At 38.4% G+C, this 15229-nt stretch overlaps 1 protein-coding gene across 1 annotated transcript in view; it reads right to left on the bottom strand.

Annotated features, from left to right (window-relative positions):
- Positions 1 to 15229, bottom strand: part of COL12A1 (collagen type XII alpha 1 chain) — a 122180-nt gene that overhangs the window by 78188 nt on the left and 28763 nt on the right. Inside the window, exons 13-14 of the mRNA XM_023517274.1 lie at positions 13837 to 14109; positions 4093 to 4365 (exon numbers count right to left, since the gene is read on the bottom strand). Of these exons, the coding sequence (XP_023373042.1) occupies positions 4093 to 4365; positions 13837 to 14109 (546 nt within the window). The remainder of the gene's footprint in view (positions 1 to 4092; positions 4366 to 13836; positions 14110 to 15229) is intronic.

Here is a 15229-nt window from a genome sequence, read left to right as displayed (position 1 = left end):
GAGTCATTTGAAACAACTAAAAATACTGAAGAAAAAAATAAAAATAAAAAATCCTTTTCAGACACTGGACAGCAGCAGCATGGTCCAACGACCCCTGTGAGAGATGAGGGGCAAATGAGAATAGCCTCTGAGCTCACCCAGCTTGCTACTTGGAGTTTCCACACCCCAGTACAAAAAGGAAGACTCCAGATGAAACCTGGCACCCTCCCTTAATTGACGAGATAGTTCTGAGAGTCTGGAGAAGCCAAGGCACCTGGGCCCCTCAGAACAAAGAACTATAAAGGAGAGAACACCACAGAGAAAATTAATACTTGAGACTTTAATCCAGTATTAATCAGTTCTGGGGAACAACCACAGAAAAGGAGCAGAAGGAATAATTTCAGGAGCTCACACAGGGTTAAAAATACTCCCTCTAGCGAGAGAGAAAACCTCATAACTCAAGGGACATAGTGTTGGGTACTCAGGTGACTGCATCAACAATGGAGTAAAAATTAGCTCTAAACTAAAACAGTGTAAAAGTGAGCTTCAGAAAGATCGAACTATTTCCAAGTAACTCAACAGTATTTCAGAACAAAACTTAAGAATATTCATAAGAATATGAAAATACCCAGCACTCAACAGAGTAAAATTCACAATGTCTGGCATCCAAGAAGGAAAAAATTATCATCCATGTCATGAAATGAATGATTGTTTTCCCCCAAAATTCAAGTGGTGAAGCCTTAATCTTCCATGTAATGCTATTTGGAAATGGGGACTTCGGGGAAATCACTTGGGTTTAATGAGTTCATACGAGTCCCTAATCTGATAGATTAGTGTTTTTATAAGGGAAGGCACCTGAGAGCTCTCCTCCTCTCTCCACATGCACAGGCTGAGAAAAGGCCACATGAGGACGGAAGGAAGTGACTATCTACAGGCCAGGAAGGGCGCCCTCACCAGGAACCAAACCCTGCCAGAACTTAATCTTGGACTTGCCAGTCTCCAGAACTGTGAGGAAATAAACTTCTGCTGTTTAAGCCACTGAGTCAATGGTATTTTGTTATGGGAAGTCCAAGTTGACAAAGACAACAGAGTATAAGAGGGAAAAAAATCAATAGAGGCAGAACTAGACAGAATTAGATAAAAAGGGATATTAAAATAGTTATTATAACTACATCCCAAATGTGAATAATGGTAGAAAAAAGATTAAGCAGAAGTAGAGATATGGAATATATATATATATACATATATATATATATATTTGAGTCTCAGACTTCTAGAGATAAAAAATACAATGTCTAAGATGAAAAACACATAGGATGAAATTTATAGCAGATTAGATTGAAGGAAAAATGATGAGTAAACTTGATTATCTGATAATAGAAACTGTCAACATGAAACAAAAGGAGGGAAAATGATGAATAAAATGAGCACAGCCTCAGTGAGCTGTGTAATAGCTTCCAGCAGACTAACATGTTGGAGGACCTGAAGAGGGTAAGGGTGTAATAAATAACGTATTGGAAAAAATAATCTTTTGTTTCAATTTTTTGAAATTCTATAAATTTCAAATTTTTTCAAATTCTATAAAAACTATAAACTCACAGATCCGAGAAGTTTGACAAATTCCAAGCACAAGAAACATGAAGAAAACTAAACCAAGATACATCATAATCAAGTTGTTTGAAATCACTGATAAAAAGAAAATCATGAAAGCAGCCAGATTTTTTAAAGATATAATATGTACAGAGGACAAATATGAGAATGATAAAATAGGTAGATTCAATGTATGACTATGAATTATATTTCTGAGAGTTGCAAAAATATAATTTTAGCCACGAGTAAATTGGTTGCAATATATGTTATGGCTTAAGAGATATAACAACTCTCTGCTAAGTTTATTGCTTTCTAGAAATATTAAAATATATTCAAATTGATCTTTATTATTATTCTTCAAGTGAGTGAGCTATCAAAAGAAACCATATTTCCAATTTCTTCTGATATACTTACTTTTGGTTAAAACAAATCCTTGCAGACATTCTCAATCTCAAATAATCATCTAAAATCTCAGAATTTTTGGAAATAGACAAAACATAGGCAAATATTTTTTTAAAAATCCATCTAAATACACTACTTTTATAATTGAATGGTATCAAATAGTACCATTTGAATGGTATTCAAATGAATGATATCAAATAATTTAGTTATATAGGTCATACCAGGCCTAAGTTTACAATCTGGCTTCTTTTTCAACAAATGAATTTTGTAGGCAGCACCTGTGGCTCAGTGAGTAGGGCACTGGCCCCATATACCAAGGATAGTGGGTTTAAACCCAGCCCTGACCAAACTGCAACAACAACAAAAAATAGCCAGGCATGTGGCAGGTGCCTATAGTCCTAGCTACTCCGGAGGCTGAGGCAAGAGAATCGCCTAAGCCCAAGAGCTGAAGGTTGAAGTGAGCTGTGACATTAAGGCACTGTACCAAGTGTGACAAAGACTCTGTCTCTAAAAAAAAAAAATGTATTTTGCCAGAAATAGAGAATGATTTTCTAAGGGGTTTTCATAAATTACACCAGCCAATATATTTCAGACACAAGATTTCATTTACTAACATGGAAATCAATCATGTGAATATCAAAGAAATTTTTTTTTCATATATTTAAATTTCCTATAAGGAGCTTGATTTTTTTAATTTGGTTAATTTAGATACAAATTTAAACTTAGAGATCAACTTAGCTTATTTCATAAAAAATAATGAATTTCTCAGAAAAGTCAAGCCAAAAGTTTTTAGTTTAAAGACTTGAAATCAGGATATTGGACTTAGCTGAAATTGCTCATGGCACTTCCTCTAACTTCCTTTGCCAGAAAAATCACCAAATCCTTCTGCTTTTTTGCAAGAATGCCCCAATTCAGAATCTTCTTTTTCTAAAATCCTCTCAAAATGAATAAAATTTTCTGCTACAAATACTTAGAAACGCCCTTGCTTACCCAATGATTTTTATTTTAGTTTAGTTTAATTTCTTTAAATAAACTATTTTTTACAGTAGTTTTATGTTCCTAGCAAAAAGATACAGAAATTTCCCACATTTTCTTTTCTGCCCCCCCAAGATGCACACCCTCCCCCATTGTCAACATCCCCCACCAAAGTGGACATATGTTACAATTGCTGAGCCTACATTGAAACATCATAATCACTCAAAAAAATGACTTTCTAGGAAAATGAATTAAGAAATCCCAAATAATGCAAATGCCAAGCTTTAGCCAATCAAGAAATATCTCTACTTTGTTCCCATGTTCAGCCTATAAAATCTACTGCCCATGCTCTGGGAGTGGAACTCTCTGAACCTCATCCAGTTGTTAATGCTGCCTGATTCATGAGTGCTTTAATGATCAAATAAACTCTATTAAACTTAAAAAAAAAAAAAAGAAATTTTGCCACATCCTTCACTGGCCAGATGATAATGGTAGGTCATTCATAATTGTGCATAAGAAAGAATATCGAAATTGAGTTAAATCTGAGCACCAGAAAATTGGGCTTTTTATTTAACCTTATCAAATACAATAAGAATAAAGTAAAAAAAAAATCTACAACAGTTTCAGCAACCACTCATCATTCGTCAAACAGCTCTAAGTGGCTAAGCACTGCATTGGTGCTTTGTACATTGTTACTACACTTAATCTTCACAACAACTCTAAACAAGATTTTTTATATGCTCTCAACAGATTAGGCAACTGAGGCTCAAAGAAAGTTATGTAACTGGACCAAGATTGAACAGCTATACATGTGCCTGAATTCTCTTTGTCTCCATGGCTCTTGATCTTTCCACTGATTAAGTCTGCTATCGAATTGATCATTCGACTAGAAACAATAAATAAATAAATTTGAATATGTGTATATATGTGGACAGTTGAAAGGGATAAGGAAATTCACTATTTCAAAATTTGATATACTTTTAAGAAACTAACATAATGTTAATTTAAACCAAATTCTTTAAAGATCCTAATTCTTCAGTCCTCATTTACCATATAAAGAAAAAGTGCAAGTGGTTAATCTGTATGTCACTTGAGCCAATTAGGTGGCATCAATACACATCCCTACACACCTGTGATGTTACCTACATTCAGTTGTGGCGTCTCCTGTCAAAGGTTCTCCTTCTCCACTGCTGTAAGTTGCAAATACTGAAATTTTGTATTTCGTCTCTGGCTGCAGATTTTCTATCATAGTATGAATTGCATCTCCAGGAAGACTTTTTTCTCCAGCCTCAATATCATCATAAAGAGATTTCCACGAGACCCTGTAACCGCGAACCATTCCAGGAGCAGACGTCCAATAAGCCCCAATTGATGTGTCCGTGATGTCTTTGGTAACTAAATCTCGAGGTGAACCACGTTCTGCAATAGAAATTTAAAAGTGAACTACTTTTTTAGATGTCTAGTAGATATTTAAATATTCATTCTTCCTGGTAGACATCCTGACTTCCTGGACTCAGACTCAATTTCTCTAAAACTGCCTTTCTCTTCAGCTGAGCATGGTGGCACATGCCTGAAATCCTAGCACTTTGGGAGGTCAAAGGAGAAGGATCACTTGAGGCCAGGAGTTCAAGACTACCCTGGGAAAAATAATGAAACTTCATCTCTACAGGAAATGTTTAAAATGGCCATATATGATGATGTGTGCCCATAGAGCCAACCTCAGGAGGCTGAGGCAGGAGGATCCTTTGAGCCCAGAAGTTTGAAGCTTCAGTGAGCTATGACGACACCACTACACTTCAGTCCAAGAGACAGAGTGAGACTCTGTCTCAAAAAATATTAATGATAATAAATTTCTTCTTTTTGAGCTATCTGCTCTGTCAGCAGAACAGATTGATGGAACAAAACCTCAGAATTATAGTTGAGTCCTACTTATCAACCTTGCCCCCATATGCCCAGAAAGGTTGGTTGCAAGGCCCTTCAGGAGAAGCCTGACATATACACTTGAAGGCACGTGAATGACATATACACTTAAATTTTTTCTAAAGGAAAAAAATAGGTGCAAATCCCAAAATTTTGTCACACATTTCAGTCTACCTATGACACAGTCCATTATTCACAAATATTTTTATTACCTTAACATGATCTTTTCCTCTCTGATTTAATTTAAATAAGCTCAGTTTCAAAGTATGACTTACAATAACTGCAACAGTTGAATATCACTGGCAAACCTTCATTCCGATCATTGTTTTCTGGTGAAACTTTTACTTGTTTATGCAGTTAAAAAGGTAGAAGTACAAACCTTCAATATAGCTTAACCCTAGTGAAACTAAAAACCACCAATTCTTCTGGAAAACTTAAAAGCAATTAGTCATCAAAATAAAACACACCACTTGTTCTAGCTGATCGAAAACGTCTGCTACTAAGTTTTGGCTCTTTCATTCAAAAAAATACAACCCAAATGGAAAAATATGGAAACCTCAACTTAATGGGAGGCACAGATGTCTTCCAATAAAACCCTCATTTTCCATATTTTAAATGTAAGATAAATATACAGGTCACTTTAGATTGGCTACTTTTACCAGGGTTTATGCCACGGTATGACATAAATATGAAACTATCTGCTTCCCCAGCATACACTGGACCAGTAATTGTATATTCATGCAAATGATATATAACCCTCTTACAAGAGAATTTTAAAGGCTGTTATATTACTTGGCTCAAAGAGTAAATATTAATAACCTAAAACTACTTTTTAATTAAACAATTATATTCCAGCATGAAAAACAAAGATAACAATGCATGAAAAAGAAAAATCTAAACGACAAAAACCTATCATATGTGGTTGGATTTTCAGGGCAAAAAATAAATAAAACCAGAGCTGGGCAGCCTACCAGACCTCGAGCCCAAATGGAAAATTCTAACTCCATTATAAATAACTTTAACTGCTGAAAACACATCTCATCTCTGGAAGGAAATTAGTTACATATTTCACTGCAACAAAGAATACTTATTTTCAGGAACACATTGACTTTTTCCCTCAGTACTTGAGGCTAATTCCCGTCTCAAAGTCGTCTTTCGCTGTCCTTGCTACTTAAACGGGCCTCACCCTCACGTTTCTCTACCTGCAGGAAGAGGCAAGTACAGCTTCAAGCTGTTTGTTGTTTTTTGTTTTGTTTTATTCAGTTTGATTGTGAGGTTTTCTTGGTTTTTATCTGTTTCGATATTCTCTAAGTTTTAAATGCATAGCGTCATTTTCCCTTTGCTTGAGATACGCTGTTTTTCCACATGTGCCTTTTCTCCTAAGTTTCCTAAATTTCAGTCGGGAAGAGCTGCTATGACCTCACTTGAAAGTGACTGAAGGTAAATCAGCTGAATGCTGCGTTAATGACATTTTTAAAAATACATAAGACAAAGAAAGTTAGCAAGCCTGGGGGAAGCATGTTCCAAATTAACAGTCGGGTCATTTAAAAGCGATCATTTCAGCTCCTACTTTTCCTCAGCCTATTTTTCATTCCACTTTCTACAGCGTTCGATTTGTGACATTGTTTATTTCCATGACAACAGACATCAATTTCACAAACACAGGCGAATGAGTTCACTGTGAGAAAAATAATAGGAAGAGAATTGGGGTTGAAGCAAAAATACATTCACAAAGACGTTACTGGCCTTAAAACAAAAGGCTGCTGGGTCCTGAGACACGTCACCCCACGGATTTTAATCAACTGTGTTAACGCTCAAGGTCTGGAAAGTTAGAACAAAATGGAGGAAGGACCTTTGCCAGGTTTATCGATGTCCTGAAAATAATCTGCAAAAGCACGTTTTAAGATGCAAATGAAAAAGTCAACTAAAAACTATTCCTGAGTTCTTATTCATGCATGACAACACTAATCTAGTAAACACAGAAAAAAAAATCCCTTAAAAATTGAAGTTTCTGCCTCTGGTATGCAAAGACACTATTGGCAGGCACTGGCAACACAGCATTCTGTACTGGTGACAAAAAATATAGACTCAAAGAAAGAAGAAAGATACTTTGATCCGGAAGCCAAGATTGGAAAAGATAAACTCCTCCATATGAGCTTTCCATATGTCAGTCAGTTTAATAAGAATATTCCTAACTATTAAGCCTATACTGTTCTCAAACATATGGATAACTTTTTCTCAAAAAAAAGGTAGGAGGGAAGGCTGGGTATTCTCCTGCCATTATGCCCAAGAATTTTGAGCATTGATATACCCATGACAAATAAATTTTATCAGAATTCTTTTAAACCCTTGAATTTTTAAAAAATGAGATCTTGGTTTGGCTAAACATTATATCATAAAAAATGAAGCAAGTGGATTGCATGTACCCTGGGGTACAGTTTACAGAAGGCAGGCTGACAAGTGGCCGAGCTGGTCTTGGGGCCAGGTGGGCCAGCAGCTGAGCAGGCCACCAGTGGGCTGTGTCACCTCCTCAGGTTCTGGAGTTCTCAGCATCAAAGTGATGAGACAGGACCTGAACAGATGCACAGAACTGCCAAAGGCTCGTCGCTTCCCAGATCAATTAAATTGGAACATTTATGGATGTGCCTAAGTTTTGGTGCTTTCTAAAAATCTTTTAACTCTACCTCGTGGTTCAAATTCCTCTATGATTCTTTAGTCTTTTCCCCCATGTCTTTCTTTTGTCTTCTTTCCACTTCTCCTCTGTGAGGCCTGGAGCAGCATCTATTTGGAAGTTCTGCTTGGTTAGCGTGGAAGGGACCCTAATCCTCATGCTCGCTTTCCCTTAGGAATAAGCCTTCTTCAAAATAAAGACAGGTGCCGTGAAAGGAAACTGGTCACAAGCACAGGACGCATGGCGCTACAGAGGACTGCCTGTCGGGTTATGTACTGCATAGTTATACTTTCACCAGAACAAGTCACCCCTTTAGGGAGCTGATCTCAAGGCTGGTTCTGAAGGAACTGAGAAGCTGACTTAAGCTTCTCATCACATCTTCCCGTCCTGCAGCACATGTCGGGCGTTTTCTGCTCCCTGCTCCCCTCCTTCCTGTCTGGACAGGAAATGGCTCTCCATACATACTTGTCATTGAAGCATGGACCATGTTTTCATGTGGATGAGGTTCAAAGTGTTACCTGGCCAGGCATGGGCTCGGTTTATAATATACTGTACCTATCGTCTTCAATCAAAGGAACTCCAGACATCAGCGACTGCAGGGAAGGCTTAATTGGCTCATCTTGGTTTAGTCAGTCAGGTTTGTTCAAGATTCCCTTTTAAGAGCATATAAGAGGGAACAGGAAACAGTGAAGAGGAAGACCCTTCTCCAGGGAAGGTTACTGTTCCTCAAAAGGTGAAGGCACAGAAACCATGGGCAGTGAACAGAAATCAGCTCTGGGAGAATTGTTGTCACTTTGTCACTACCTGGCCCTGAACCCAGATCCACTGCTGTTCTAACAGTGACTCCCTCCCTGAGTTCCTCCTCATCCGCTGTCCCAGGACTTACAAATGCATGAGTGGTACTAAGGTGTGCTAAGGTTTTTTTACCTGTGTCATTGTTTTCAATAACATTTAATCTCATAGCACTTTCTCCTGCTCTAGACAACTTGCCTGTGCACTCTGTGTCACTTTCATCCCAGGTAGTTGAAATCCTGGCAATGTTCTCAACGTCATCTGGAATGCTGATGGGCCTTTATTTTTGTTGCTTTGATCCCATCACAATAGTCTTTCCATATATCCTATTCTTACCAGTATAGTAATAGTCTAGTTATAGGGAATGACGATGCATTTCTGTCATAAATTTAAAGGTAGAAAATTCTAGAACTTTGATGCTCAGCATTTCTGTGGTCATTATCAAACGTAGTCATGTAAAACATATTCATAAATATTCAAAAGCCGCTTCTCTAGTGCCCACTCACACGTGTCTCTGTGCAGCTGTGGGAAGTGATTTAGACAGGTGCATTTTTCATGATCCGAACATCCACAGGGGTCGATTTCTACACTGCTTTTTTCCACATACCAGGCCAAAGAACTAATACCTCATTTAAGTAACTTTCCTATGTTTCCTTAGACCTTTTCCATTTGCTTTCTGAAAAGCAAATTATCATCCAATTCAAATATAATTATAACACGAATTAGCCAATGATGATAACTGAAAAATTAATCATCGTGAAATGAAACTATATTTCATCTTATAGATTATTCCAGCCAGCTTTCATTGAGTTTCACATACCACTTTCAGAAATAGAAATTAAATTGAAAATGTAATGTAAACTCTCTTCTAAATCAATTTGTCTTTTCCGTTGGAGCTCAGCTCAAAAGTCATCCAACTTTCCACAGCAATACAGAAGACCTGCTTCTGGATGACGTTCATGTGGAAATACTCTTGATTTATAACCGATGAATTAGAGCTCTGCTTCCAAAGGACAAAGTTCGCTATTGATAAGTTGTCTCAGTTACTTTAAGCCCTACACAGTTCTTAAAAAATCTCTTAACAATTAAATTACCATTCAACTTCAAAGCCTGCTTCAGCAAAAAAAAAAAAAAAAGAAAAGAAAATCACTTCCATAATTATTATCTCTCTGATTTGGTTTATATTTTTCTCTGATAAACAATCAATTCACAGAAAAGGAAATGGGACTGGCTGAAGTTGCCTGGCAACATCAATGTTGTTACACCCAGAATGGGTGATTTTTCAAATTATGAGATAGAACTCTAGGAAAACACAGAGGCTCTGTTGAGTCCATCTCAGGGAGGCCCATGTTACTCAACGTCATGCAGGATTTCCTGTGATATGCTAAAAACCTCATTGTAAGAAAATGTCAACGGAGTTAGCTTGGTTTGAGCTGCAGGAAGCCATGCACATCTGGGACCCTGGCAGGTTGCTACAGCAACTGAAACAAAGGCAATTCTGAGAAGTCATGTTTTCCTTAAACAAAAAACAACACTCAAAAATTTTAAAGAGAGCCATATTATTCCCAAACTGAAATTTTCATTCATTTGCAGTGAATCTCTGAATTGAAGTGGGCATTATTTATTTCAAGGTTCATAAAAAATGGCTTTTCCTGTCTCTAATCACTTCTGGTGGCAGCTAAAGGTTCCCTGAAGACTTGGAAGGCAGTGACACAGATAGCAGTGTTTAGAAGTCACGTTCAGTCTGCCTACTTTAACAACAACGGGCATGTGGGTTGAGGGGGGACAACGTAAATCAAACCTAATGGTTGGTGCTCAGATGCCTCTGAAGTTTGGGTCTGAAATAGTAATAAACTCTGCCTTTGCGATTCTGTTGCGCCTGGTACCACAGCCAACCGCGAACCTCCCCAATGCCAATGCTAATAAATCTCTCTTGCAGAGACAAGGGAATTTGCTGATAATTGGCTGCATTTCAAAAACTGTACCAGAAAACAGATTCAAGTCAGGGATGGTTGTAGACCATACTACATATTTAAAAAAAAAATGACTTTCTTTTTGTATCAAAAGCCATAATGTGTTGAGGTAATCTGTGAACTGAGCGCCCTGCAGAACGCCCCTGCCTCGGCCTCCACGCCTCTGGAAGGAAGATACATTCCTTCGAGTTCTGCGCTTACCACCTCCTTTCCCAAGAGAAAAACAGATTAGAAAAACAGCAGCCCTCAGAAGCAGCCTCCTGGCTCCGTTTTTGGGATTTCCACCCCTGCGTTTACCATCATATCCTATTCCTGTATATGGTATGTGGATTTGGCCGAGTTAATATAATAAAATGAAATGGAATAACCAGGGGCAAAAATCTTCTATTATTTTAATTTAGTCACAACTATGCTTTCACATATTTGTCAAGTTTACCACACATAATGCAATGGGATAAATATGTTAATAAAATCAGGCTGGCAGCATTTTCTGTAATCCTTCACGGTAGCAAAGAGCTTTAGTGTAAGTGGGAAAAATATTTTTGATGATTATACTTTAGCTACAAATTAACTATATTTTTAAAACACACCTAAAATATATCTAGCTTCCGTCTGTTTGCTACCTGTATATCTTCTTTAGAGATAACTTCTGGTCAACTGTGTGCAAGTGTGTACACTCAGATGTGGGTACAAGTCAATAGCTTTTCTATACCACTGTGCCAAGCTACAGAATTATAATTAGTTTAACTATGCATCTAATAGTGTGTTTGCTATAAAGTTAAAAAGTACATTTTGTTTATAAGATTTTTAATACATTATTCCTGGAAAAAAAAGTCTTAATTTTTAGAATCAAGATTTTTGACAAAACATGAATAGATCAGTTTTTAAGAGCAAAAAAAATGCAAGCCAATTTCAGAAAATTAAAAGATACAGTTGGAAGTAAAACTATTAAATTATTTCCAAGATACGCCTTATAAAGAAGAAATATTCACAAATATAATCTATACTTGTTGTGTAAAAAGTATGATAGAAAGTTTATCCTTTTTATTTATTTTTTTTATTTTTTTTGAGGCAGAGTCTCACTCTGCCACCCTGGGTTGAATGTCATGGTATCATAGCTCACAGCAACCTCAGTCCCTAGGGCTCAAGTGATCCTCTTGCCTCAGCCTCCCGAGTAGCTGGGACTATAGGCACCCGCCATAACACCTGGCTATTTTTGTAGAGTTGGGATCTCACTCTTGCTCAGGCTGGCCTTGAACTCATGAGTTCAGGGAATCCACCTGCCTTGGCCTCCCAGAGTGCTGAGATTACAGGAGTGAGCCACTGCACCCAGCCAGTTTATCCTTTTTGAACAACCCTATGATCCTAGGAACAATCTAGGCTGAAAGCCTGTGGAAAGCGTATCAGAAAGAGAACTTCAAAAGGTCAAAAGAAAAGGAGAAACTTCTCCAAACATCTGGAGGTTGTTCCAGATATAAAGATCTCCTGTTTTTATGGCTTGGATTATGTCTCTGTAATTAAGGCAATTTCTATTTCTACTTATTTTCAAAACTTCCATGTAACCAATCCATTACCTCTAAAATACTAAAGCTAAACAGTTGACCCTAGAACAACATGGCTTGGAACTGCATATGTGTCCACTCACACGAGGATCTTTTGCATCAAATGCAGAAGAGAAAGCCGCTTAGATGGGGCCAACTTTCCCCACGCAGGGGTTCCTCCAGACGACCGACCTCAGGACACTGTGTGTGTGGCTTATTCTATTTTTCAATAGCAGTTCCAAAGTTAAGAAGTTATTTCTTCTTGATGAATTTTATATATTTTTCATAGTATATCATATATATGATATTTTATATCATGGTCATGATATATATATGACTTTACAGTCTCCAGAGAATTTCACTTACATTCTCCCATTTGATCTCCACAATAACCCTGGGCGAGCAGAGGAAAGAGGATAGTCATCCCCTCTTAATAGACAGCTAAACTGAGGTTTAAAGGGGTAAAAAAATTATTCCAAGGTCGCAGAGTGAGGTAGTACAACTAGGATTCTCAGTGCTTTATATATTTAATCTCTCATTTACATCCTTATGGGGATTCAACTCTTTATTGTTATTATTTTGATTAGAATATGTATTTTTACTTGTTTTTAATTCTTAACTAAGTCTTGAAGTTTCCAGTCTATAGGCCTTGTCCCTGCCACCTACAATGTGCATAAAACTCCCAGTTCCTGGAGCCATTACATTTGATGGGTCTTTTGCCTAATTACATCATGATTTCACATCACAAAAGACACTTCAGCTCCATTTTCTTCCTATAATATTTTAAGACAAATCACATAAAATATGGTGATAAAGAGAAGGAAAACTAGTGCCCCGTAGTCCATTTAGGCCCCCAACTATAGAACCAAGTCAACATCATCATAATCATACACTGATGTTGTACCTATGCTCACTGTGGTTAAATCAAATTTGTGCTTCTCTCTCTTACACTACTTAGTAGTTGTGATGAGTCATCCCTAAGCTGCAATTACATCACAGAAGATCCGGAGAAACATGAGCCCTCTGACAATTAACTCGAGAGACCCAGGGAAACAGCTCCAGTCTTGATGCTTCTTGCTAAATCCTATACTGCCTTAGCTTTGAACGTCTAACACAGAACTAAACTTTAGTGGTCACTTAGAAAATCAACCAGCGAAGGCGCCAGCCACATACACCTGAGCTGGCAGGTTCAAATCCAGCCCAGGCCTGCCAAACAACAATGACAACTGCAACCAAAAAATAGCTAGGCATTGTGCCAGGTGACTGTAGTCCTAGCTACTTGGGAGGCTAAGGCAGGAGAATCGCTTAAGCCCAGGAGTTGGAGGTTGCTATGAGCTGTGATGCCACAGCACTCTACCCAGAGTGACAAGGTGAGACACTGTCTCAAAAAAAAAAAAAAGAAAGAAAGAAAGAAAGGAAATAAACAGAAACCTAGATTATCACATTTCTCAAGCTATTATGAATGCTTTCATGAATGGTGAATGAAAGTCAGGAAATGGGTCCAATCTGGACCTGGATGACAGTGCCAACTGAGTCAACTTGGACAGTCCCAAACCATGGTGCTATAAACACACTTCTATTACCTTATGCACTCAGCTCCCTAGGCTACTTCTTCCTAATCAAGTTTAATTACTTCAGTTACTTACATTCTGCACCTCTGAATAACAGTGTTATCATTATTTTTCAATATAAATTCCTCTGAAGAGAAAGAATTATAGGCCAGGTGCAGTGGCTCACACCTGTAATCCCACCATTTGAGGAGGCCAAGGCAGGAGGATCACTTGAGCCCAGGAGTCCAAGACCAGCCTGAGCAACATAGTGAGACTCCATCTTCACCAAAAATAACAAATAAGTAAATGAAATAAGAGCCATTCTTAAACAGAGAGGGAGAAAAAAATATACATTTCCAGGTTTCATTCTCTAAAAGCATCTCAAGTTTCCTAAAGGAAGAATCACAAGTAAGCTCAGAGATTTTCATCAAAAGAGCAATTACCTTCCAGTGTGGTTCCTTCTCCAGAAAGAGCATCTCCAGCACCCGAGGAATATAAGGCCGTGACAGACAGGGCGTACTGCGTCCCTTCCTCCAAGCCCCTCAGCACGGTGCTGGTGGTGCCTCCCTCCACAGTGACCTCCTGAGTTTCACCTCCTGCCACGGGGGTGTATGTGACCAGATACTGTTTCACTTTTCCTGGCGCTTCACTCCAAGATAACTTCATAGTTGATGTCGTAGGATCAGAAACTCTTAAGTTCCTTGGATTCCCTCTAACTTCATTAAAAACACAACAACAAGAACATCAAAACCCATTATTGAATAAACTGACTTGCAAAACCCTTTGTTACCATCCACATGCATGACAGTGAATTTCTATCCCATGCGAGACTATGGCCATTTGACTCTCCACAGGCCAACAACATTTAAGCGTTTCTAAATTGGACTCTACACACTAGTCAAAACAAAGCAAAAAGACAACTGGTTCCTCTTCCATGAAAATCTTACATGTAAAATCTTTCATGTTAGAATCTTTCCTGTAGAACAGTTTCCCTAAACTTTCCCTTAAAGTAAAACAAAGCACTTATAAAACGTGTATACAAGTTGATGAGTGTTACAGGGTAGATTTTAACTCCTCTAGGAACTCTTCAGTAAACAGTTAATCAATGTAGTTCGGTGAACACCTATAGGTTAACAGCCAAGAAATAATGCTGATATGATAAAAATAATAAATGATAAAAAATGATGCTGTCTCTATGAAAGAACAATAAAAAAGCAAGAGAAGAAATAGCCTGAGGCCCACCCTGGAACAACTCCCAGGGGCTACCTATCACTTTGAAGTTATGCTGCCTGGTATGTCATGACTGTATTTGCAGATTGCCTGAGTGATCTCTGCAGAGTCTCAGGCACCAAACCCTATGACACTCTCTACTGAGCACACAGCAGCCAGCCAGGTTTACTCCAGGAAACAGGAAGATAAAGATTTTTCTGAGTCATTTTACAGTGTCTAGCACAAAGATCTCTAGCAAGAGAGAGACTGAAATAATGAATTCCTAAATGAAGAGAGGAGGAAGAAAGCAAGTGGAAAGAGAGAGGGTCTCCAACAGGAAAAGCCAATGGCTGAGATGCAGAGAGAGAGAGAGTGAAGCAGAGGGAGGAGGCAGAGGAAGGAGGGAGAGTAAAACAGAGGGAAGAGGGGGAGTAAAGCAGAAGGAGTGAGAGTGAGGTAGAGGGAGGAGGGGGAGGAGGCAGAGGGAGGAGGAGGGTGAGGCAGAGGGAGGAGGGGGAGTGAAGCAGAAGGAGGAGGGGAGTGAGGCAGAGGGAGGAGGGGAGTGAGGCAGAGAGAGGAGGGAGAGTGAAGCAGAGGGAGGAGGAGGAGTGAGGCAGAGGGAGGAGG

This window comes from Otolemur garnettii, unplaced genomic scaffold (genome assembly GCF_000181295.1).
Source record: "Otolemur garnettii isolate 467f Iridium unplaced genomic scaffold, OtoGar3 scaffold00107, whole genome shotgun sequence".
Taxonomy (NCBI): domain Eukaryota; kingdom Metazoa; phylum Chordata; class Mammalia; order Primates; family Galagidae; genus Otolemur; species Otolemur garnettii.
The sequence above is the reverse complement of the archived record's forward strand: the minus strand, read 5'-3'. Positions and strand labels throughout refer to the sequence as shown.